The sequence below is a fragment of the Carlito syrichta genome, unplaced genomic scaffold (assembly GCF_000164805.1).
Source record: "Carlito syrichta isolate Samal-C Ts95f unplaced genomic scaffold, Tarsius_syrichta-2.0.1 Scaffold304241, whole genome shotgun sequence".
NCBI classification, from domain to species: domain Eukaryota; kingdom Metazoa; phylum Chordata; class Mammalia; order Primates; family Tarsiidae; genus Carlito; species Carlito syrichta.
This window is the reverse complement of record NW_007248337.1, coordinates 444,557-471,048: the sequence shown is the minus strand read 5'-3', so window position 1 is coordinate 471,048 and position 26,492 is coordinate 444,557. Positions and strand designations below refer to the sequence as shown.

The 26,492-nt window shown below is 38.7% G+C and overlaps 1 protein-coding gene across 4 annotated transcripts in view; it reads left to right on the top strand.

Annotated features, from left to right (window-relative positions):
* Positions 1-26,492, top strand: part of ANK2 (ankyrin 2) — a 93,530-nt gene that overhangs the window by 40,459 nt on the left and 26,579 nt on the right. For all 4 annotated transcript variants that reach the window (XM_008059544.1, XM_008059546.1, XM_008059543.1 and 1 more), the window contains 7 exons: positions 3,217-3,339; positions 6,914-6,946; positions 8,869-8,890; positions 11,640-17,879; positions 19,427-19,501; positions 22,413-22,544; positions 24,977-25,120. In XM_008059544.1, coding sequence (XP_008057735.1) covers positions 3,217-3,339; positions 6,914-6,946; positions 8,869-8,890; positions 11,640-17,879; positions 19,427-19,501; positions 22,413-22,544; positions 24,977-25,120 — 6,769 coding nt within the window. The remainder of the gene's footprint in view (positions 1-3,216; positions 3,340-6,913; positions 6,947-8,868; positions 8,891-11,639; positions 17,880-19,426; positions 19,502-22,412; positions 22,545-24,976; positions 25,121-26,492) is intronic.

The following is a 26,492-nucleotide window of genomic DNA, read 5'->3' as shown; positions in this document are numbered from 1 at the left end:
GTATGCCACTGCACTCCAGCCTGGGCAACAGAGTGAGACTCCAACTCAAAAAAAAAGAAAGCAGGATTTATTAAGAGGACAGAAAAACTCCCACAGTGAGAGGGGACCCAAGGGGGTTGCCCCACTACTCTTATTTTTTAAGTTTCAAGTCAACCTTAATTTTTAGTTATAGACTATGTTTAAGGAAGCAAAGAGGGAAAATAATGGCCAATTTGTTAATTAAAATCCTGGCCACTCTCTTCCAAATTTGAAGATAATTCTGTTTATTTTACTATTACTACTTTTAAATAGTTATGCTTAGATTTTTAAAATATATGTGAATTTCACAAGTGTGGAGAGCAAAAGGGTTTTAAGTGACAACTTTTGTAATAGAATCTTATCAAAGACCCAGATTCTCACTTCCGCTAATAAGAAATTATTCCAGATAGAGCTATAACCTTGAGATATTTTTCTAAATTCATTAAACAAACATTATGGAGACAGCTCAACAGGAATTTGTTATCTCTGTTTAGGAATATTAATCCAAGTTACAGTTTTAAGTGATGTATATAAGTTTCATTCTTGATTCCAATTCTAAAGAGGACCACAAGTGAATAAATGAGAGATTCATGAAATAAAAGGGAGTAATTATTCTACTCTACTGTATTTTTTCTGTCATTTTTTTCTGTTCTGTTTCTCACTATTTATTTCATTAATCTAAAGGGACACTAAACACTCAGTCCTCTGAAGGTATAGGTTGGTCTCTATTCGTTTTTTTCTAGTACTACTTTGACTACTAATTTCTAAACTGTTCATCAGCAATGACTTATGTATGTATGTATGTATGTATGTATGTATTTTGAGTTGGAGTCTCACTTGCAGCTTCAACCGCCTGGGTTCAGGTGATCCTTCCAAGTAACTGGGACTACAGGTGCGCACCACCACTGATTTATTGTAGAGATGAAGGTCTTGCTATGTTTTCCAGACTGGTCTTGAACTTCTGGGCTCAAGCAATTCTCTCACCTCAACCTCCCAAAATTGTGGGAGTACAGGCATGAGCCACTGTGTCCAGCAATTCCTTTACTTTTTTAACCTCTCATGATTTTTTCCCAAATGTGTGTCCGCAAATATCTTTTAGAAAGTTTCCCAAGATCTCTACTGAGTCTTTCATTGTGCCACTTCTGATTCAATTGTTTGACCAAATTGATGATAGGTTCTTACAGATTACCAGATTAAGCAGTAACTGCGGAGAGGTAATAGATCCATTGGACACAGATAGCTGTATAATTATGCTAATATCTGATGTCGCCAATGTACAGAGGTCACTCTACAAACAACTCAATCCAAAAACAGGCAAAGAACTTAAATAATCATTCCTTCAAAGTGGCCAAGAAACACATGAAAAGATGCTCAAAGCTTAGGGAAATGCAAATCAAAACCACAGTGAAATGCCACTTTATACCTACTAGGATGTCTATTATTAAAAAATAAAATAAGCAAATGTTGGCCAGGATATGGACATATTCCAGCTATGATGCATTGCTGGTGGGAATGTAAAATAGTGTAGCCATTGTGAGAAACAGTAGAGTATTTCTTCAAAAACTTAAATATATATTTAGTATATGATCCAGTATATGATTCCACTTCTACATATATACTTAAAAGAATTAAAAGGAGGAATTCAAACACTTATTTGCACACTAATGTTCTTAGAAGCATTAGCCACAATAGCCAAAAAGGAAACAATCTAAATGCCCATGATAAATGGATAAACAAAACTTGTTATATACATAAATGGAATATGATATAGCCTTAAAAAGGAAATTCTGATACATGCTACAATATGGTAAATGAAATAAGTCAGACACACAAAGACAAATATTATATGATTTCATTGTTATGAGGTACCTAGCGAAGTCAAATTCGTAGAGACACAAAATAGAAGGGTGTTTCTAAGGGCAGAGAAGGGGAATGGGTAGTTATTGTTTAATGGATACGGATTTTCCATTTGGAAAGATGAACAAGTTCTAAGAATAGATGCTTATACAACAATGTGAATGTGCTTAATACCACTGAACTGTACACCTAAAAATGACTAAAATGTTAAGTTTTATGTTATGTGTATTTTCCACAATTAAAACAAAAGAAATGGAATTCCGATACATGCTGCAATATAGATGAACTCTGAAAACATACTAATTAAAATAAGCCTGACATAAAACAATTATTGGACAACTCCATTTATACGAGGTACCTAGAATAGGCAAATGTATAGAGACAGAAAGTAGAATAGAGGTTATTGAAACTGGGCAAGAGGGGAACATAAGTTATTGTTTAATCGGTATGCTTTCTGCTTGGGATGACAAAAAGTTCTGGAGAGTGAATGTACTTCATGTCACTGATTTATACACTTCAAAATAGTAAAAAGAGTAATTGTTATGTATATCTTACCACAAATATGTTAAAAGCTGAATAAGTTCTGGAGATCTAATGTACAGCATGGTGACTACAGTTAATACTATGGGTCAGGCACTGTGGCTCAAGCCTGTAATCCCAGCACTTTGGGAGACTGAGGCAAGTGAATTGCCTGAGCCCATGGACTTGAGACCAGCCTGGGCAACATGGTGAGACCTCATCTCTACAATAAAAAATAAAAATAAAAAATAAAAAATATATATATGTATTAGCTGGGCATGGTAGTGAGCATCTGTAGTTCTGGCTGCTTGGAAGACTGAGGCAGAAGGATTGCTGGAGCCCAGCAGGTTGATGCTAGGGTAGCCATGAGCATGCCACTGCATGCTCGAACCTGGGCAACGGAGTGAGACTCCAACTCAAAAAAAAAAAAATACTAATGTATTGTATACTTGAAATTTGCTAAGAGAAATCTTAAGTCTTCCACCACAAAAAAAAGGGTGGGACATTATGTGAGATGATGGATATATTAATTAGTTTGATGATGGTAATCATTGCACAGTGTATATGTATATTAAATAATTACATTATATATCTTAAATATATGCAATTTTTAATTGTTAATCATACTTCAATAAAACCTTAAAAAAAGCTGAATGATTTTTTAAAAGTCTTTCTAAATGGCAATAGGTAAAGAGAAAAAGGCAGCCCTCTGAATTCTTATCTAGCATTAACAAATAAATTTTATTTTTGCTTTTCAAGTATCATATAATTAAATAGCACATGTCAAATATGAGTGATGCATGTATGTCTTTCTTGTTCAAGGTACGAGATACAACTCAGGAACCTTGTGGACGACTGTCGTTTATGAAGGAGCCCAAATCCACAAGAGGTCTGGTGCATCAAGCTATTTGCAACTTAAATATCACCCTGCCGATTTATACAAAGGTATTGTAAAGTCTGTTGTAGTGCAATCCAGGCAGTGTAGAAATTGATTTTCAATTTTTTTTAATGAATATAAAAAAAAGACACTGCATGCAAGTACATACCACAATCACTTTTGTTTTCCTGTCAAATTTATGATTTTCCATTTAGACAAGGAAAAAAATAGTTCCTCCTTATTTTGCATTAAATGCACTTGGGTGGAAAAAACTCTATTTATATGTATTGGACATAGAGGAGAGAAAATTGAGAATTAACCTTTAGAACTAATTTTTTAAAATAACTGGCTTTGTCTTCCTTATTGTTTTTACGTTCTCTCCTGAGACCATGCTAGCACATTTGGCCCTACCAAAATACTAGTCCGTTAGCTTCTGCTTACTACCAGTCCATAGATGGATTATATATATTATTATTATATATATTTTTTAGTTGAAGTCTCACTCGGTCACCCAAACTGGAGTGCAGTGGCACACTCACAGCCACCACACCCTTGACCTGCTAGGCTCAGGGGATCCTTCCACCTCAACCTTCCAAATACCTGGAACTACAGGTGTTTGCCACCATGCCCATCTAATTTTTTTTTATTTATTGTAGAGACGAGGCCTTGTCAAGTTGTCCAGGCTGGTCTTGAACCTCCACCTCACAGAGTGTTGGGATTACAGGTGTGAACCACCGTGCCCGGCCAAGATTATGTATATTATTAAATTCAGAGCCATCTTATGATATTATCTTTTTGCTAAATAATTACCTGTTAATCTTATAACCTATCATATTAAGGAGTATAAAAAACTAATTTGTCAACTATTTTACCATGATTAGTATAAAAAGATATTCCCATGTTACCAGGAGTAGATTTAAAACAAGATTGGCGAAAAGAAAAAATATTTTAATTCCTAACCCAGAGTCTACCTAGAGGCATGACTTTATTTTCAAACCTTTCCTGTTATATAATTTCTTAAATACTCTAATTAAATCAAAGTAGACAACATAATTAATTAAATATTGTGGAGAAATGTTTTCATTATTTTCCTAAAATTTTTTAAACCAGTATTTCTTTCTAATAGGAAGTTCCCATGTGGCAATCTACAGATGATTGCAGGTGGTTGTCAATGTGCACATGAAAGGTTGGGGGCAGGGGGTGAGTTGTGGCTGCTGAGACCTGGAAGACAAGTAGGGATATATTTTTGTTTTTTGTTTTTGTTTTTGTTGTTGTTGTTGTTAGTCAGGTTCTCACTCTGTCACCTGGAAGCTGGAGTGCAGTGGCATGATCATGGCTCACCGAAGCCTTCACCTCCTGTGCTCAGGCAATCTTTCTGCCTCGTCTGGGGCTACACACGCTACCACTCCTGGCTAACTTTTTTATGTTTTGTAGAGATGAGGTCTCGCTATGTTGTCCAGGATGACATTGAACTCCTAGGCTCAAGTGATCTTCCTGCCTCCCAAAGTGCTGGGATTAAAGGCGTCAGTCACTGCACCCGGCCACAGGGATATATTTCAAGTCCTAAATCTTGTCTCCACAAACCATAGAATTCCCTGTACTTTCTTTTTCCTCACCACAGTTGTCCAGTTGTATATTTGATCAATTGTTCCTGTAAATAGAGATCAGTCACATAGAGAAAAGTTCATGGCATCATGTTTGATATTGTAAATTCTTTTTTTTTTTTTGAGTTGGAATCTCACTCAGTCGCCCACTCCTGGCCACCACAGCCTTGACCTGCTGGGCTCCGCCGATACTTCCGCCTCAGCCTTCCAAGTAGCTGGAACTACAGGCGCACACTACCACACCCAGTCAATTTTTTTGTTTTATTATAGAGATGAGGTCTCGCCAAATTGCCCAGGCAGGTCTTGAACCCCATGATTACAGGCTGAGCCACTGAGCCCGGCTGATATTGTAAATTCTTAAGTGAAAAAAAATGAAATGTCTATGTATATAAATATATGTTGTTCCAAGATTAAAATATAGCAATGGTTAGTTATGTCAACCTAAGTAAGCATAATCTACTGGTACTTAAATGGTGCAGAATGTATTCTGGGGTTTTTAGTGTTGATCAGTAGTCAGTCACTAGTGGCAGAAGACCAAATAAGAAACACAAAGAAATATGTGCTGTCAGCGGGACTCGGTGGCTAAACCTGTAATCCCAGCACTTTGGGAGGCCAAGGTGAGTGGATTGCCTGAGCCCAAGGGTTCGAGACCAGCCCAGGCACCTTGGCAAGTGTGGTAGCACGTGCCTGTAGTTCCAGGTACTTGGAAGGCTGAGGCAGATGGATTGCTGGAGCTCAGCAGGTCAATACTGGGGTGGCCATAAGTATGACACTGCACTCCAGTCTGGGTGACAGAGTGAGACTCCAACTCACAAAAAATAAATAAATAAATAAATAAATATGTGCTATTGTGAGCGAGTCATCTGAATGATATATGCCTGTAATCCCAGCACTTTGGGAGACTGAGGTGAGAGGATTGCCTGAGCCCAGGGGTTCAAGAGCAGCCTGAGCAACTTGGCAAGACCTCGTTTCTACAATAAATTTTAAAAAATAGTTGGGTGTGGTGGCACACACCTATAGATCCAGCTACTTGAAAGGCTGAGGTGGAAGGATCGCCTGAGCCCAGTGGGTCAAGGCTGCGGTGGCTGTGAGTGTGCCACTGCACTCCAGACTAGGCGACAGAGTGAGACTCCAACTCAAAAAAAAAAAAAAATTAAATTAAAATTAAAAAATACATTTTGTGCCGGGCTCGGTGGCTCAGCCTGTAATCCCGCGCCTTTGGGAGGCTGAGGTGAGTGGATTGCCTGAGCCCACGGGTTCGAGACCCGCCTGGGCAGCGAGACCTCATCTCTACAATAAATAAAAAAAAAATCAGCCGGGCGTGGTAGCGCATGCCTGTAATTCCGGCTACTCGGAAGGCTGAGGCGGAAGGATCGCCAGAGCCCAGCAGGCCGAGGCTGCGGTGGCCGGGAGCGGCCACTGCACTCCAGTCTGGGCGACAGAGTGAGACTCCACCTCAAAAAATAAATAAATAAATTTTGTTTCTAACTCCAGACTTATCACACACAGTTATTAATATATGATGGTCCAAGTAACTTTCTATCTGTTAACTCCAAACAAAAAGAAAAAAATGCCAAACATTTTTTATTTAAAAATGCCTTAGAATTTAGTAGCTCTGTATCATAATAAAATCTCTAAATATTGCCTATACATTGAAGGTATTTTCACCATATATGTATTCATGGTTTTTAACATTTTTCAACCAATATCTGTAATGACTCAGATATCATCATCACCATTTCTATTGACAAATATATTAAAAGTCAAACTTTGAGACCACTGTGCTGACCTAACATCTGAAATTAGCACATTTAATAATTTTGGTTTGTTTGCCTCTTGAATTGACAGACTTTTGTATTTAAATTAATCCTCTTTAATTTTTCTGCCTGTCTCCTCAAACTGTTAGGAAAAAAAATAAGACTACGCTGATGTATGCTTGCCTGTTGATGCTCATTGACAAAGTATTTACTCTTTTCTTCTAAATACTCTCTCCTCTCCCTTATCTTTTCCATCTTGCATGGCATCTTGGGGCGGCAAGGAATCAGAATCAGATCAAGAACAGGAGGAAGAGGTAATTTTGTGAAAGTGTCACTTATTAACCACTATTCATTGTTATAACCACTAATAAGAGCACGTAGTTGACCTGTGTTCTTAGAAGGAGTAGGCAGCTGTTCTTGGTAACTAAAGGGTCACAATCTTATTTAACCTCTCTGAGCCTCTGTTTTCTCATCTTGTGGAGATGAGTTAGTTCAGAGAATTGAGTTTCCCTGTAAATTATTACCCTATCTCTATGCAACAATATATTATACTTCTCTATCAACTACTGAAGGCTAAACCATTATTTCAGTGGTTCTCAAACATTAGTCAGAAGTCTTGAGGTTAAAACTCTTTTTATAATAGTTCTAAGACACCATTTTAACTTCTATATCCTCACAAATGACAGGAATTTTCCAGAGTCTATATTACATGTGATACAATTACCACTCTGACCGTTAATGGAATGTATGCTTGTGTATTCTTGGGTTTTAGCATTTTCTCAGCTTTTATTTGTGATACAGTTATCTATTTATACATATCACACATCAACAAAAGTTCTTTGGGCTTTTCAGTAATTTTTAATTGGGTCCTGAGACCAAAGAGTTTGAGAATCACTGAGACCAAAAAAGTTAAGGAGCATATAGTTTATCCATTAGACTACAATGACATTATAGTGCAGAACTCGACTAATAATGAGCATCTCTTCTAGAGTGGGATCTACCAAGTGCTTCACATGCCATCAACACTGATCTCTCATAGTCACCCTATGAAGTGCTTTTATATCATAGATGAAGAAAGCAAGTCTCAGCGAGGTTGCCTTGAATAAACCGCCATTTGAGTTATTACTGCTTCAATATTTAGAGCAAATATGTGTTTGTCTTCCTTATAAAGATCTAAACATGCCCAAATATTATAATAGAAACAAAAACATCATTGGGAAACTTCTACTTACCTATTAGTATATGAGTTCCTATTTCTAAAATGGCCAAATGCATTTGTTATTAGTTACATGTAAATGTTTTCAAATATCTAGTTTTCTTTTTTAAAAATGTTAGTCTCTGGCATTTGAAATAAAAAAATTATATATTTAATACATAGTCTTGTATCCACCAGCTTAAAATGTAAGCCTTTATCAGTTCAGAGACTCCCCCTGAATTCACTTTTTTTCCTGATATCTTGGCAGTGGAGCAGGACAAGAGTGGTGATTATAGACACGCTGTCCTGCTGTATGTTATAGCCATATACACAATCAACTAACGATAGGACTGAAGTCATTCTTTCCCTCAACTGTACAGTCACTCTTTGTCTCACTGACTTAATTTCCTTCCTGCTCAGTGGTCCTGTCACCACAGCTGTTAAAAATGATACCTACATACCTGTTTGAAAGAGCAGAAAACTATGAAACCAACTTTGCCATGTTCACAAATAATTTTTTTTCTATTAGATGATTTTTCTATCAAATTCTTTCAGGAACTATTCAATAGATCCAATTCATGTTCTTTTCAGAATTTGGAATGCTAGCTTGTTATTAATCATAATGAAACTACTTCTGAGAACATATCACCTTGGCATGCTATGTGTCATTCTCTTTTTTCTCCACTAAATTGATACGTATTGTTTAATACTGACTTCACCCTTTCCCTGGCCTCCTAGTAAATATGTATTTCTAACATCAAAACCAGCCTGGGTCATATATTCCCAGGAATAACATATTAGAAAGGACTTTCCATCTATAGTGCTAGAAAAGAGTTTTTTTCTTGTTTGGTTTTTTTTCAAAGTGAGGATGAGAAACATGGAAACTCTCAGGAAAACTTGTAGCAAAATTCTCTGACCCTTCTCTAGCTTACAGTGTCACTGCCATGTGTATAATTATGAATAGGAACTTACTGGGCACACGAGGGGCTATGAGCCAAGACGCTATTTGTAACTATTCAATTTATGTATGTTTTCTTTCAGATCGATATGACATCAGAAAAAAGTAAGATTTTAAATAAAATTGAGTTTGTTTGAAAGCTGGCTACAATAAAAAAGAAGCATGAATTAAAATGCAAGCTAGTTGCCACTACTAACCACTAGAATAATTATATTTTTATATTATTCTTATTAATTATTAATATATATTTATAAAAGCAGCTTGGCCAGTTAAATTTACAAATATATCTAATGTTTGAGCTAATTAGCCGTAAAATGCAATGATTATTCATCTAAGCATTCACTTTCTTTTGACATCCTTGTTAACCCTGGTATTGCTGTTATGCTTGTTTAGAAACCCACCCTACCGTTTTGTCCATTTGTTAGCATAACATTGTCATCTCATTATTTTTTAAGCACTGACATGACAGTATCACTTTTTTTAATATAAAGCAACAGTGACTTCTGTAGAGAGCTCATTTTTGTAGGAGACTCCTACAAAAGTGATACTGTCTCATAGTTCTTAGCTGAAGCTAAATCCCCCCCACACCCCTCATCCCTCCCTCACACTCCTTACTGTGGTAAAGTGTAACTAACGAACATCTTTAGGGTTGAGATGTAACAGACTTTTGTGAAAGCTTTCTGGGGAAAAAAAATTAGGAGCCAAGAATGCAAAAAATTAAAACCTCTTGGATGAAATTATGAATCAAAACAGTATATTATTATAGGGCTAATTTTAAATAATGATGCAAATCCCAAACTTGGTTTAATACAGAAAGAACTGGTTTTTACAGACCTCAAAAGAGCTGTCTTATAACTCACTTCAGGTTTATAATAATGAGTTACCATTTGAGTATATACACACTAAATGGTAACATACTAAATGGTAGCGTATGTGGAAACTCAAGTTGAATTTTACAGAATTCTTATTTTTGTCCCTCAAATAATTTTAGAAAAAATTTTTTTTAATATTTATTGATTTTAATGTTTATTTTGACTTACTGTATTTCAGAGTATATACCCAAAAGGAGAAAAATTAGAGTCATATTTTATGGTCATCATCTGGCCCTATACAGTGATTTGAAGGCTTTTCTTTTTTTTTTTTTTTTTTTTTTAGTCCTATCACATTGTATCTTACTAAGTTATTAGAATGTATTTAAATTAGGCTTGCCCTCACTATAAGTCATTATTCAGGACTAGAATATTTGAAATTATGAATGTTTTCATTGGTTTATCTAACTGAACAAATTCATATTAATATAAATTATTTAAATATATTTATATATATATATCCAATAATATATCTCCTCAACAAATGCAGATTCTTTCAAAAGAAGGCCCTTTTGTTTACATGACATATTATCATTGCCATCATTAATTCCCCTTTTTTTAAATGATTTTATTTTATTCTCTCACTTTCTTCTTTGAGCTACTATATTTACTTAAATGACCCTTTATTTTGTTCCTCAGATATGAGCCAGTAACCATTAAAAACTAATTTGTCCATCTGACTCAATTGTTAAAAAAGAAGAAAAACAGTGTTATTATGTTGCTAAAATACCATGGATTCTCCTGCATGATTCTTAGGTGTCCTGAATGTTTTAAAAGTTCCAAATAAAGACTCACATTTAGTTTTTGTCTTAAAGACAATCGTTAAAAAATCTTCATGCAGGTATAAAATAATTTCAGAAGAAGGGCTCTGTTGAAGGGACTCTTTCCTAAAGTCTTTTTCTGGGTAAATCTTAAGAGTTCCTCTACAACCTATACCTCAAATATACTACATTAAGCATCTTATGCATGGACTTGTAGGGAAATAAATACACTCCACCACAGTAATGTTTTACATATCCGTTCTAATTTCTTGCCATCCTCCTGCCCGTGCGTTTGAGCAAGGCCGCCTCTCCCAGCAGTTTTACTCCACCTTTGCTTTGCATGGAAATAACTTGGCTTACATAAAAACCGTGCGTGTGTCCCGTGTGACTGTCTCTGGTTTGGGTTGCCATGCATCACATTTTAACTTGGAACTCACATATAAGTTTAATCACAGTTGTCGTTTCTGTTGTTTTTCTTTCCTTTATTTCCCTCCTTGGTCTGTCCATTATGTGTCTCAACATAAGGAGGTTGCTCCAAGGAAAGGACCATGCCTCTAGCACCAGACTGTTTGTTTCATTGTTAGGTGTGAATTTCCCTTAGATGAAATGCCGGTTTGCAGCTGATTCAGATCTATTTTATCTAGTCGTTGTATGTGGACAGAACTCAACATACTGAATTCCAGATTTTTATATGATTAAAAAATGTATATGCATCAATAGATGTTATTCTGAGTTTGCTACTACTGGCTTTCTCCTAGAGGAAATCAACTTTCTGCAATTTCTAATGCTTTTTCTTTTTCTTTTTTTTTCCCATGGTTGGTTTTTTTTTTTCAACATTGATATGTAACTTCTGAACAATCTTGAGATATTTCTGTGTAATATCACTGTGTTCTTTTTTTGTTTTGATTTATATTTGTAATGATTTTGTGTGTGTGTCTTGATTATTTGTTAGAGCTTTGTTGGATGTGTGGATGTGCTACAAGTTAGAAAATTAAGCAAGTTATTTCCTGCTCATTTTTCCTTTTCAGTTTTTTTTTTTTTTTTTCTGTTAGCCTTGCTTTGCTCTTGTCCCCTGAGGCCTTGTGGATCCGCCATTCCCAGCCCGTTTTGTTGCCCTTCCCACCACGACAGGAAAAGACGCTATGTCGTTTCAGTCCTGATTACATTTGCCAATATCTTTTTTGATTTCCATTTCACTTTCAATGTTTTTCATTCACATCAAAGATGATGAGACAGAATCTACAGAAACATCTGTCCTGAAAAGTCACCTGGTTAATGAAGTTCCTGTCCTAGCAAGTCCGGACTTGCTCTCTGAAGTTTCTGAGATGAAACAAGATTTGATCAAAATGACCGCCATCTTGACCACAGATGTGTCTGATAAGGCAGGTTCTCTTAAAGTGAAGGAGCTGGTGAAGGCTGCCGAGGAAGAGCCAGGAGAACCTTTTGAGATTGTTGAAAGAGTTAAAGAGGACTTAGAAAAAGTGAATGAAATTCTGAGAAGTGGAACCTGCACAAGAGATGAAGGCAGTGTGCAGAGCTTCCGGTCGGAGAGAGAATTAGTGGAAGAAGAATGGGTAATTGTCAGTGATGAGGAAATAGAAGAGGCTAAGCAAAAAGCACCTTTAGAAGTCACTGAATATCCATGCGTAGAAGTTAGGATAGATAAAGAGACCAAAGTAAAAGTAGAGAGAGATTCAGCTGGGCTCGTGAACTACCTTACTGATGATCTAAATTCCTATGTGCCTCTTCACAAAGAGCAGCCACAGACAGTTCAAGATACGGCAGGGGAGAAATCTAAGACTCGGGCTGTTGGCAGGAGCGCTGGAAATGAAGGGAAAGACCCACCCCGAGATGAGACACAGAGTACACAGAAACAGCAGAAACCAAGCTTGGGAATAAAGAAGCCAGTAAGAAGGAAATTAAAAGAAAAGCAGAAACAAAAAGAGGAAAGTTTACAAACTAGTGCAGAAAAAACTGAACTTAAAAAGGGTAGTTCAGAAGAGTCATTAGATGAAGATGCAGGTTTAGCCCCCGAACCTCTGCCCACTGCAAAGGCCACATCTCCTTTGATAGAAGAGACTCCTATAGGTTCCATAAAGGATAAAGTAAAGGCCCTTCAGAAGCGAGTGGAAGATGAACAGAAAGGTCGAAGCAAGTTGCCCGTCAGAGTCAAAGGCAAAGAGGATGTGCCAAAAAAGACCACGCACAGGACGCATCCAACTGCATCACCCTCTCTGAAGTCAGAGAGGCATGCGCCAGCATCTCCCTCCTCTAAAACAGAAAGACATTCTTCTCTTTCCTCCTCTGCAAAAACTGAAAGGCACCCTCCAGTATCACCATCAAGTAAAACTGAAAAACACTCACCTGTATCACCCTCTGCAAAAGCTGAAAGACATTCACCTGTGTCATCATCAAGTAAAACAGAGAAACACTCACCTGTATCACCCTCGACAAAAGCTGAAAGACACTCCCCTGTGTCATCTGCAAAAGCAGAAAAACACCCACCTGTATCACCTTCAAGCAAAATAGACAAACGTCCACCTGTATCGCCCTCTGGGAGAACAGAGAAACATCCACCAGTATCACCTGGAAGAACAGAAAAGCGCTTGCCTGTTTCACCCTCTGGACGAATGGAAAAGCACCCACCATCAATCACCGGGAAAACCGAGAAGTACCTACCTGTGTCACCTTCTGGCAAAACAGAAAAGCAACCACCTGTATCCCCCACCTCCAAAACGGAAAGAATTGAGGAAACAATGTCTGTTCGAGAGTTGATGAAAGCTTTCCAGTCAGGTCAGGACCCATCCAAACATAAAACTGGACTCTTTGAGCACAAATCAGTGAAACAAAAGCAGCCACAAGAAAAAGGTAAAGGTCGGGTAGAAAAAGAAAAAGGGCCGATACCAGCTCAGAGAGAAATGCAGAAAACAGAGAATCAGACAATCAAAAGAGGCCAGAGAATCCTAGTAACAGGAGTTTCAGAATCCAAAAGAGGAGTCCGTGCTTCCTCCGTAGGGCTTAAGAAGGAAGATGTCGCTGGAGAAAAGGAAAAAATTCTCAGCCCTAAAATACCCAAACCTATTCAGACAGCACCTGAGGAAGGAAGCCATGGAGAGAGCGAGATCCCCAAAGAAAAGATGGCAGATGAACAGGGAGACATGGATCTCCAGATCAGCCCAGACAGGAAAACCTCCACTGACTTTTCCGATGTCATTAAGCAAGAGTTGGAAGACAATGACAAGTACCAACAATTCCGCCTGAGTGAAGAGACAGAAAAGGCACAGCTTCACTTAGACCAAGTACTCACTAGTCCTTTCAACACAACATTTCCACTAGATTACATGAAAGACGAGTTCCTTCCAGCTCTGACTTTGCAGAGTGGTGCTTTAGCTGACAGTTCTGAGAGCCTAAAGCAGGAAGGGGTAGCAGGCTCTCCATGTGGCAGCCTGATGGAGGGGACCCCTCAGATTAGTTCAGAAGAAAGCTATAAGCATGAGGGCCTAGCAGAGACCCCTGAGACAAGCCCAGAAAGCCTTTCTTTCTCACCAAAGAAAAGTGAGGAGCAAATTGGGGAAGCAAAAGAAACCACCAAGTTAGAATCACCAACAGAAACTCATTCAGAAAAAGAACATCCCACAACCAAAGACATTACTGATGGTTCTGAGGCGCAAAGTGCTATTGTCACTGAAGGCTCAGAGCCCTCTATTGAGTGTTTTCAGAGAGAGGCCTCTCTAGACCCTTCCAAAGACACATGCCCCAAACAAGAAGGTGATCGCACTGGCAGCTGTAGTATATCATTAGCAAAAGAAACATCCAAGGCACTGACTGAGGAAGCATCCCGTGATGAAGGTCAGTGTACATTTGGTGGTTCTGTCCAGAAGACACAAACTGATAATGAGACTCGGGAACCCACAACAAGCTCAAATGAGACAAAGACCTCATCACTGCCTGATTCTTCTGTAAAGGCAGATGCAGGAACTGAATCAAAGCCTCAGGGAGTCATTAGAAGTCCCCAAGGGTTAGAGCTTCCACTCCCTAGCCGAGATAGTGAAGTCCTCAGCCCTGTGGCTGATGAATCATTAGCAGTAAGCCACAAAGACTCTCTGGAAGCCAGCCCTGTGCTAGAAGATAACTCTTCACACAAAACCCCTGATTCTCTGGAACCAAGTCCTCTGAAAGAATCCCCTTGCCGTGACTCTCTTGAAAGCAGCCCTGTTGAACCAAAGACAAAGGCTGGAATTCTTCCAAGTCACTTTCCTATACCTGCAGCTCTTGCCAAACCAGAACTCGTGACAGAAGTGGCCTCTATGCGGTCCCGACTACTCAGAGACCCTGATGGCAGTGCTGAGGATGACAGTCTTGAGCAGACATCACTCATGGAAAGCTCAGGGAAGAGCCCCCTTTCTCCTGACACCCCCAGCTCTGAAGAAATTAGCTACGAGGTTACACCCAAAGCCACAGATGCAAGCATGCCAAAACCAGCTGTGATTCATGAATGTGCAGAGGAGGATGATTCAGAAAATGGGGAGAAAAAGAGGTTCACGCCTGAAGAGGAAATGTTTAAAATGGTAACCAAAATAAAAATGTTTGATGAACTTGAACAAGAAGCAAAGCAGAAAAGGGACTACAAAAAAGAACCCAAGCAAGAAGAATCTTCTTCGTCCTCTGACCCAGATGCTGACTGTTCAGCAGACATGGATGGACTGAAACATATGGAGAGTGTGGGAGGTGAAAGCAACGTCCCTGTGTTAGTGACTTCAGAAAGCAGAATGGCTTCTTCCTCTTCAGAAAGTGAACCAGAATTGACGCAACTGAAAAAAGGTGCTGATTCGGGCCTTTTACCAGAACCTGTCATTCGAGTGCAACCTCCTTCTCCTCTTCCATCCAGCATGGACTCCAATTCCAGTCCAGAAGAAATACAGTTTCAGCCTATAGTTTCCAAACAATATACTTTCAAAATGAGTGAAGATACTCAGGAAGAGCCAGGTAAATCAGAAGAAGAAAAAGATAGTGAATCCCATGTAGCTGAAGACAGCCATACTATTTCTACCAATGGTACAGATAGACCTTATGATGAGCTAAACAGAGATACTGATCAGCCAAAAATCTGTGGAGGCCATGGATGTGAGCCCACAAGTCCTAGAATCTCACCCACTCCCATCTCTTCGTGTCGCCAGAGTTCAACTGGTGATGATGTCGATGAACAGCTTGATATCCATAAACAGTCATTCGGTCTCCAGGGCTCTCATGAAAGTGACATAGGAGAGGAGCTTGGTGTTTCTAGAGTAGAGTCTCCACAGGTAGATTACCCCAGTGAAAGCTCTTCATCTTTGTCTTCTCTGCCTCATTGTCTAGTATCTGAAGGAAAAGAATTAGATGAAGACATATCCTCCACATCTGCTGCTACGAAAATGGAAGTCACAAAAACTGATGAAACATTTGAGAATTTACCAAAGGACTGTTCCACTCAAGACTCATCCATAACTACTCAGACAGATAGATTTTCCATGGATGTTCCAGTGTCTGACTTAGCAGAGACTGATGAAATCTATGATCCTCAAATAATTAGTCCTTATGAAAATGTTCCTTCCCAATCATTTTTCTCTAGTGAAGAAAGTAAAACCCAAGCAGATACAAGTCACAGCACAAGTTATCACTCCTCTGAAGTGTATTCTGTTACCATCACATCTTCTGTTGAAGATGTGGCAGTAGCAGACCCCTCTAGTGGAACTGTTTCAAGCAAAGAATCTAATTTTGAAGGCCAGAACATGGAAATAGAATCCAAACAAGAAAGTACCTTGTGGGAAATGCAATCCTCTTCATCTTTAGAGCCTACTATGCCAAATCCACCAGCAATCATTGGAGAACAAGTAAGCAAAGTCATCATCACAAAAACTGATGTAGATTCTGATTCCTGGAGTGAAATTCGTGAAGATGATGAAGCCTTTGAGGCTCGAGTGAAAGAGGAAGAGCAGAAGATATTTGGGTTGATGGTAGACAGACAATCACAGGGTACCACCCCTGATACCACTCCTGCTAGGACCCCAACTGAAGAGGGGACCCCGACGAGTGAGCAAAATCCCTTTCTCTTTCAGGAAGGAAAATTGTTTGAGATGACCCGAAGTGGTGCCATTGATATGACCAAAAGGTCCTATGCAGATGAAAGTTTTCACTTTTTCCAAATTGGTCAAGAGGCCAGGGAAGAGACGTCATCTGAAGACATGAAAGAAGGTGCTGCTGAGGCTGAGCACCTAGAGCCAGAGGCATCAGCAAAGTCACTGGTACTTTCAGAATCAAAAGAAACAGTGGCTGATGAAGCAGACTTACTTCCAGATGACCTCAGTGAGGAAGTAGAGGAAATTCCTGCTCCAGATGCTCAGCTGAACTCCCAAGTGGGGATTTCAACCCCTGCTGAAGCATCAACAAAAGAGGCTGTTAGTGTAGAGACTGAGGACCTCCCCACTACACAAGTGGGTGATACACCTCCTCTGTCTGGTGTGAAGCAGGTGTCTTGCCCTGAATCGCCTGAACCGGTTGTACAAGTTCAGTTAGATTTTTCCACAGTCACCAGGTCTGTATACTCAGATCGGGACGATGATTCTCCTGATTCTTCCCCAGAGGAACAGAAATCCGTGATTGAAATCCCTACTGCACCTATGGAGAATGTGCCTTCTACCGAAAACAAATCCAAAATTTCTGTAAGGACTATACCCACTTCAACCCCAGCACCTCCATCAGCAGAGTATGAGAGTTCACTTTCTGAAGAGTTTCTATCCAATCTGGATGGGGAAAGTAAGGAGGATGAAGCAAAACCAAAGTCCAAAATCCCTGTCAAAGCAACTGGCCAAAGAGTTGAGCAGCAGCTTTCACATCTAGACTCATCTCTCCAGAAGACAGTGGCTCCTCAGGGACAGGATGTGACAAGCAAAGTACCAGATAATAGAAGCAAATCTGAATTTGATGCTAGTTCTTTGGACTCAAAGACCAAATGCCCAGTAAAAACCAGAAGTTACACTGAGACAGAAACAGAGAGCGGAGAGGGGGAAGAGGAGCTTGAGTTAGAATCAGATGAAGGGGTCACAAGACCAAAGATGTTTGCATCCCGGTTGCCAGTTAAGAACAGAAGCACCACATCTTCCTGCAGGGGGGGCATGAGCCCCACAAAAGAGAGTAAGGAGCATTTCTTTGATCTCTACCGAAACTCTATAGAATTCTTTGAGGAGATTAGTGATGAGGCTTCCAAGTTAGTGGATAGACTTACACAGTCAGAAAGGGAGCAGGAATTAGTTTCAGATGATGAAAGTAGTAGTGCCCTGGAAGTTTCAGTAATTGAAAATCTGCCTCCTGTTGAGACCGAGCACTCAGTTCCTGAGGACATCTTTGACACAAGGCCCATTTGGGATGAGTCTATTGAGACTCTGATTGAACGCATCCCTGATGAAAATGGCCATGACCATACTGAAGGTATTTGCTAGCCACTGGGATTCCCTGTGCTACGCATGTCATAAATTTGATATAGTTTTTTTGTATGTTTATTTTATTTGGTGATTTGTGTCTCATTTTCTTTAAGCTTTCTGTAGTGGCTACTGTGTTTGTGTAAGCCCTTTGTGTTTTGTGCTTTCTTCGTATACTCTTGTCTATGAAAACAATCTCAAGATTGAGTAATGAGAATGCTTATGGAAAACAAACATAATAACCAGGCAACAGTGATCTTGCCTTTCTTTAGCTGCTGCACGTGAGGCCATGCGAGCTTTGAGTTTTGTTGTTCTGAAGTCCCAAGCTTAGCCTCAAATTAAGCACTTTGCTTTTGTACATGAATATATTGGATTTTGTTTCATAATAGGACTCATCGCTTTTCTTACCTTTGCATACTTTAAAATAATTTGTGCTTAAAATTTTGTAATCATTAGGAAGTCATTTGCTTAAGAAGATTTCGCTATCATGAAATTCAAATTGTTGTGGATCTGTTTTTGATTCAGAAAGGTTGGAATTCAGATACCATTGGTAAACACTTTAAGCAAACAAACCCAAGGTAAAAATATACTTTTCATTTATGTGATAGATAATTGGAGAGTGTACTCCAATATGATGCAGCAGACAACAAAAACTCAAACTTTGCACGATTTAAGTTGACTATAAGGGGATGATGGCTCTTTGAATTACAAAAGAGGAAACCATAGATGGCTTTGAAAAGTAGCCAGTGGTCTTCCAATATCTCTACAATGAAGACTATTACTTTTAAATTTGGGTTATACAAAATTTCATGATACCATAGTCTAAAATGCTGCCCATCAATCAATGGGAATTAATAAGTGAATGGGAAGATTATAGTTTGTAGGAATGAGTAATCTTTGAGCTCTTTTAGTAGCACACAGGCAGAAACTTTGCCCAAAAGACATATGCAGACTAATACAACGTACACATACAAATGTGTATGCTTTTATCCTCTCTTCTTCAAGGTCACCAGGACCGGGGCAAATGTAGTCTCTGGCCACAGTGAATAAGCCCAGGATGGTCTGATCAACTCATGGTCAAGAGCTCTTATAAACCTCTGTTGTGATTTCTTTCAGACATGACCTGGAATTGAAATATACTTCCACAGGCAATAATAGGAGGTCCTAGCCAATTGCTCCACTTCTGCATACCATTTATGATTTCTCTGGTGTTTCATGAACAAGATGATGGTCTTCTGATGGGCAGTATTCTCTCAGATAGTTTAAAAGGAAAGTCCTAAGATTACTAGAAATCATCAACTTATATAATTATGTCCAGTGCCCAGTCTTGATTAAAGAGATATGGAAGCAAATGGTTTTCATGATTCATATTAGATTTATTTCCCATTCCACCGCAGAAATCAGACAAGTCACAATTTAGTATTATCTAAAATGCAATCACTAATTTGTGCTATCAAGTATTTGGAGAAGTGTCTTTCTTTCTTTGGATGAATCAGTACTGTAGTTCCTCTCCTGTCATAGACAACCTCTGGCCATTCTGTTTTTGACCTTCTGTAGATCCACAGGATGAGCAAGAACGGATTGAGGAAAGGTTGGCCTATATTGCTGATCACCTTGGCTTCAGCTGGACAGGTAAAATGAATGTGACCCACTTTTTTCAACAAAATCTGATATAGATGCATCAGCCAAGTGTCATTACCAAGGAAAAGTTATTTTTGACCCCTTTGCTTGAGTACAAATATGTGGAATAATGAAAAAATAATAATAAACTGTGAGCTAGAAAATCCAGGCTCTTCATTAGCTAACAGTGTAGCCCAGGGCAGGCCTTTTATCATCTTTGAAATTTAGAATAATATAACTTTTGATATGAAAATTTTGGAACTATATCAACTTTTACCACCCTTCTTTGGCGTTTGTGGATATCTGAATTTGAGGGAGATTATTTGTTTCAAAAGCATTGTTAAATGTAATTTTCATAAAATCTAATTTGAGATTTAATCAGGACTCCTTTTAGATGTCCTATGTCAAATATCTTCACAGTAAACAGCACTAAAATTTACTATGAGTGTTAAAACACACATGAATGAGATGTTTCATTAATTTTTTGAGAAATTGAAGTGTAGAAATTATATGTTAAATCATTTAGTAAGGAAAGGTGAATTCTAAAATCTATGTGCTTTATTTACAAATTATGATTTGTAGGTTTTAAAAACTATACACTTTCATCTACCCATGATTTAACATTTTAAAGCAGGATTGTCACTCTGGCTTTCTTTTTAAGTCTGGTTTTCTTGTATATCATTTGTAACTACTACATTGAGACAAACATTAGAAAGTAAAATTTGCCTTTCAATTTTTTATTTGGTGATGAATAGGATCCCATAATACTCTTAAACATGACTGATAATTTAGAATAAATGACTAGAATCAGGAGGAGTAGCTATTTTCTCACTTTTAATAATTTTAAAATAATTTTTACATACTGATCAGACTTATTTAATTAAGGGATTGAGGCAAGGGAATAATGCCAGACTATCTATGGTTGACTTATGGATATGTAACATGCAAAATTTTTTATTTTGTTCCTTAAATACATATGTATCTATACATAACAAAAGTAATATGTGTATATCTGTTGAAAATTTAAACCCTACAATGATATATAATTATATAAAATGAAAAGTAAATATAAATATGTCTCTCATACCTACTTCTGGTTTAGATCCATGCCTCGAAGGTAACTGCTTACACTTTCTCATGAATTTTGAAAAAATATACAATGTCCATCTTTATGCCTGTTATTGAAAAGTAAGCAAAATTTTACTTAATAATATTCCTCATAAATAGTCTATCAGTAGACATACATATCACATTATTTTAAGTGGCTGTTTAATTCCACTATATGGAGGCTCCATGATTTTATCAATAGCTTTTATTGATTAGTTTTTTTCTGTTACAGACAGTAAATATACATCTGCATTGGTATATATTTGTGAGTGTGTCAAGCATATTGCTGAGAAGTAGAAGTACTGGGGAAAAAAAGACATATATATTTTAAATTTTGAAACGTATTGTCAAATTGTCCTCCAAAAAGGTCACCCCATTTATACAATCCCCTACACACACACATGCACTCCATGATGTTATAAGCATTCATATGGAATGTTAATGGTAGAATTTAAAGAAAAACTTTGTGGCTTCTTCCCTAGGTCAATTAATACTTCCTAGATATTTTACTCACATGACATCAAATCAAAGAAAGGAATTTATCCAACCACCATAATATAGTCACAACCAGTATTTATCAATGTACCCAGAAACAGGATTTATAGTACTTAAAACATCACCTTTGATGATTAAAAGAGAGAAATGCTTTTACCTGTTTTTGGTCATTTATTTTCCATTATCTTGGTTAAATGTATAAGAAAATATTAATGATCTCATTTGCATTTTGGAATCAAATGGGCCTGAATTATGCATATTTTTTCACCACTTCCTCAAACTGGGGCAGAGAGGGGCTAAAAACAGTTTAAATTATTCCTTTTTAAAAATCAACCTGCAAGCTTCCAAACCTGCTAGACATGGAATGTGAGAAAACTAAATAGCCACAAGTGGTTTTCCTGGAAATGCAATATAGTAATCAATTCACCTCCTTATCCCCACATCCTCTCTTTGCAAAGTTATCGATTTATAAACCCTGCTTGTCATGTATACCCAGGAGACAACTTGTTCTTTGGGAATCTGGTTTTGCTAGATACCACCTTGCAAATTCCAAAGAAAAATGTATAGCTATACAACCTGACCCCCCTTCCTTACCTAAACTAACACATAAAACCCCGCTCCTCTTTCTCTGGGTTGCTCAGCCTCGGAGCATTAGCCCACTGAGTCACGCCAGCACTAATAAAACACTGCTTCCTAAGATAGCCTCGATGTCATGGTTTCTCTGTTTTCCAGCAACAAAACTATTTTCTTTTCTTTTTTTTTTTTTTTTTTTTTGAGTTGGAGTCTCACTGTGTCGCCCAGACTGGAGTGCAGTGGCCGCTCCCGGCCACCGCAGCCTTGACCTGCTGGGCCGCAGCCTTGACCTGCTGGGCTCCGCCAATCCTTCCGCCTCAGCCTTCCGCCTCAGCCTTCCAAGTAGCTGGAACTACAGGCGCGCGCTACCATGCCCGGTTAATTTTTGATTTATTGTAGAGATGAGGTCTTGCCAAGTTGCCCAGGCGGGTCTCGAACCCGCGGGCTCAGGCAATCCACTCACCTCAGCCTTCCAAAGGCACGGGATTACAGGCTGAGCCACCGAGCCCAAAACTATTTTCACTATGCAGCGATCAATTATATATCCGGTTTTAAGGGAATAATTCTCAATTAGTACTAGAAGAACAAAAGCATATATGAGTCATTTCTAATATATGGAAATAAAACAAAAGAAGCTAAATACTCACCTCAATACAAAGACCATATCATTTACAAAATCACAAAGCAAGGTATAGAGACTCCAACCTTGAAGTTAGTGTGTTTACAAAGTAGTATTTTTATTTCCTAGAATTAGCAAGAGAACTGGATTTCACAGAGGAGCAAATCCATCAAATTCGAATTGAGAATCCCAACTCCCTTCAAGACCAGAGTCATGCACTGCTGAAGTACTGGCTAGAGAGAGATGGAAAACATGCTACGGGTAGGTGGGGAACTAAATGTATATTAGGCTAAAGGTGAAAATGGCTTGCTCAATAACCCATCTTGCAAATTCAATAAAATAACAAATGTTATTAAACTACTGTACAACAGGTCCTCAAATAACATCATTGCATTCAACATCGCTTCCTTATAACACTGATGAGAAAAAAAGAAAACAATTCCACTGTCTGTGTGTAGTTTGCATGTCCATCCCACATCTGTGTGGGTTTTCTCTGAGTTCTCTGGTATGCTCCCACACCCCAAAGATGTGCACGTGAGGTTAGTTGGCATGTCTGCATTGTCCCAGTCTGAGTGGGTGTGGGTATGTGTGAGTGTGCCCTGCCATGGGATGGCATCCTGTCAGGGTGGTTGCTGCCTTGCATCCTGAGCTGCTAGGAGAGGGTCCTGCCACTGAGACCCTGAAGTGCATAAGCAGGTTGGAAAATGAATGAATAAACACTAATTATTATAAAATAAAGTTTTAAGTCTACAATAATCATACTAATGCCAATCATAAACAATGCAGTAGAAAAGCACTCAGTGAGTCTGCCATATTGGTTACTGTTCAGTTTTGAATGTGGTGAGAGGATGCTCTCTCTACAGTTTTCACTTTGCAAACACTTATTCCTTGATTTGCTCCACCAGTTCTATGACCACTGTCACTAATTTTCTTCAAAAATTGGGTAAATAATTATCTTACTTGTTTTTATTAATCTTTCTTAAATGTATGTATAACTCACTTTTATTTCATTGTTTTATATTAGAAGATAATTTGGGGATCTTTACTTAGAAGCTTGGCAGTGTTTTTGTGACCAGAATGCCATAGGAACATAACTTCTGTTTATGTCACCTAACCTATGGTAAAATTGGATTTGTTATGCATCGTTTTGTTTAAAGTCACAGTTTCCAAGCACCTATTGACAATGTTAAGTAAGGATTGACTGAACTACTACAAGCAAATGAGAACAAACTATTGCTATTTCTAAAATATATATGTTGCATCAAAAATCTTGCACTGTGTTTCTCTGAACAGCATTAAATGTGGGAAGTGATTATTAGCCCGGGCTTTAACAGAAATGTTATTGAAGTTCTGATATTTTCCAAATATTGATAAGTGGGCATAATTGCTTCATGTAGCATCATTTTATTGGTAGTGCATTTCCTGAAGTTCCTGCTTCCTTTACTCCTAAATAACATAAGTGGAGAGAAAAAGTCAACTACATATCTTATTTTTAAAATTTATAATTGTTAGTCTTTCCACATTGAAAAACATGGAGAATGATATAGCCCATGGCTTCTCCTCAGCCCTCAGCTGGCGTAAATTTGTCCCTGCATTGTCTCCCTGAAGATCTACCTAGGGAGCCTCTCTTAGATACATTCAGTGTACATACACCATTCCTTCTCTCTGCATTCTTCTAAGTAGCATTGTCAGATTCAGCAAATAAAAATAAAAGGACACCCAGTTAAATTGAAGTTTTAGGTAGTCGACAAATACATTTTTAGTATAAATATGTCCCATACAATATTTTGAAAATATTTATACTAAAAATGTATTTGTTTGTTTATCTGAAATTTAAATATGACTCAGTGTCCTGTATGTTATCTGGCAACTCTACTTTTAGGACTGTGCCCATGCTGTCATCTTTTCTGCGCATATTTTCTTTTGTCGGTTTTTTTTATTTTTACAAAGACTGTTAATTAGGCTTTGGTTGTTTTCTGTACAAATGTCAAAAGTCTGGCCAGCTGCAGTGGCTCATGCCTGTAAGCCCAACACTTTGGGAGGCCCTGGCGAGAGGATTGCCTGAGTTCAGGGGTTCAATACCAGCCTGGGCAACTTGGTGAGACCTCCTCTCACAATAAATTTTTTAAAAAATCTGGGTGTGGTAGCACGCTCCTGTAGTTCCAGCTACTTGGAAGGCTGAGGCGGAAGGATCGCCTGAGCCTAACAGGTCATGGCTGTGGTGGCCATGAGCATGCCACTGCACTCCAGCCTGGGTGACAGAGTGAGACTGCATCTCAAAAAAAAAAAGAAATATCGTAAAGAAACTAAATGAAAGAGATTTTTCTTTTCTTTTTTTTTTGAGTTGGAGTCTCACTCTGTCGCCTAGGCTGGAGGGCAGTGGCATGCTCATGGCCACCACAGCCACAGAGAGCAGGAGATCCTGGTCTCAGGAGATCCTTCCACCTCAGCCTTCCAAGTAGCTGGAACTACAGGCACACACCACCACACCTGGCTAATTTTTTTATTTACTGTAGAGATGAGGTCTCGCCAAGTTGCCCAGGTGGGTCACGAACCCGCGGGCTCAGGCAATCCACTCACCTCAGCCTCCCAAAGGCGCGGGATTACAGGCTGAGCCACCGAGCCCAGCTTGAAAGAGATTTTTCAAAGAATACCTCTCAGATGTAATCAATACTTTTTCTCTAACATCTCAGATACCAACCTCATTGGGTGTCTCACCAAGATCAACCGAATGGATATTGTTCATCTCATGGAGACCAGCACAGAACCTCTCCAGGAGCGCATTAGTCACAGCTATGCAGAAATTGAACAAACCATTACCCTGGATCATAGTGAAGGTTAAACTCTGTGTGTGTGTGTGTGTGTGTGTGTGTGTGTGTGTGTGTGTGTGTGTGTGTGTCTTTGGTGCTAGACCTACTCTCCTTTTCCAGTGTCCTTTCCTCAGTTCCATGATGGCATGTCTTACACTTGCATATGCTACTCTATGTCAGTTCCCCCCCCATTTCTATGCTCACAACTAAGTCTATATCATGACCAATGCAGTACTACTTCCAAGGCCTAACTTGAAGCATTACACTTCTCACAGTGCTAGCTGGTACACTGATGCCAATGGATTCCTAGAATATTTACCTACTGGGGGAAGGAAGGGGCCCACTCTTCAAAAAGAGAATTTTGTTTTTAGGCCAGGCATGGTAGCTCATGCATGTAATCCCAGCACTTTGGGAGGCTGAGGCAAGAGGATTGTCCAGGGGTTCGAGACCAGCATGGGCAACTTGGCAAGACCTCATCTCTACAATAAATCAAAAAATTAGCCAGACATGGGGGCACACACCTGTAGTTCCAAGTGCTTGGAAGGCGGAGGTAGAAGGATCACCTGAGCCCAGTAGGTTGAGGCTGTGGTAGCCGTAAGCATGGCTCTGCACTCCAGCCTAGGCAACAGAGTGAGACTCCCCAGCTCAATTTAAAAATAATAATAATAATAATTGTTTTCTTATTCGGTCTCTCCTCGTGTTTATTCTATGCCTTTATCCTAGCTTACTCTTTTCCTGATATTTATCATATCAGGAAATGTAAGTTCAGTGAGCACAAAAGTTTTTTCTATCTTGTTCACTGCTATGTAGCCAGCATCTGAACAACACCTACTATACAGTTGATACTCAATAAATACCTGTTGAATGGATGAATAAGTTGATGAAGTCAGTCACTCTTCTGCTAAAATCCTTCAATGAGTCCTTGTTGTCTTGGATTTAATGAAACTCCTTAGCCTGGCCTAAGAGACTCTACATAAAAGGATCCTAGCTTCATTGTGTTGCAGTGAGGAGTAAACAAGTTAATACTTCCAAAGCACTTAGAACAGTGCCTGACACAGAGTAAATATTCCGCATGTAGTAGCTATTATTATTAATTATTCTTATCATTAGCTCTCACTCCTTTTACCCCTTAGAGTCTATTGACTATCACAGTCATTTCCTACTTACCATTGTATCTCCTTAAACTGTAACACCCTCTGGGCACGCTGGCTCAAGCCTGTAATCCCAGCACTTTGGGAGACCAAAAGGATTTGTAATTCCAACACTTTGGGAGATGAGAGAATTGTCTGAGTTCAGGGGTTCGAGACCAGCCTGGGCAATTTGGTGAGACCTCATCTTTACAATAAATAAATTTAAAAAATTAGCCAGGCGTGGTGGTTCGCACTTGCAGTTCCGGCTA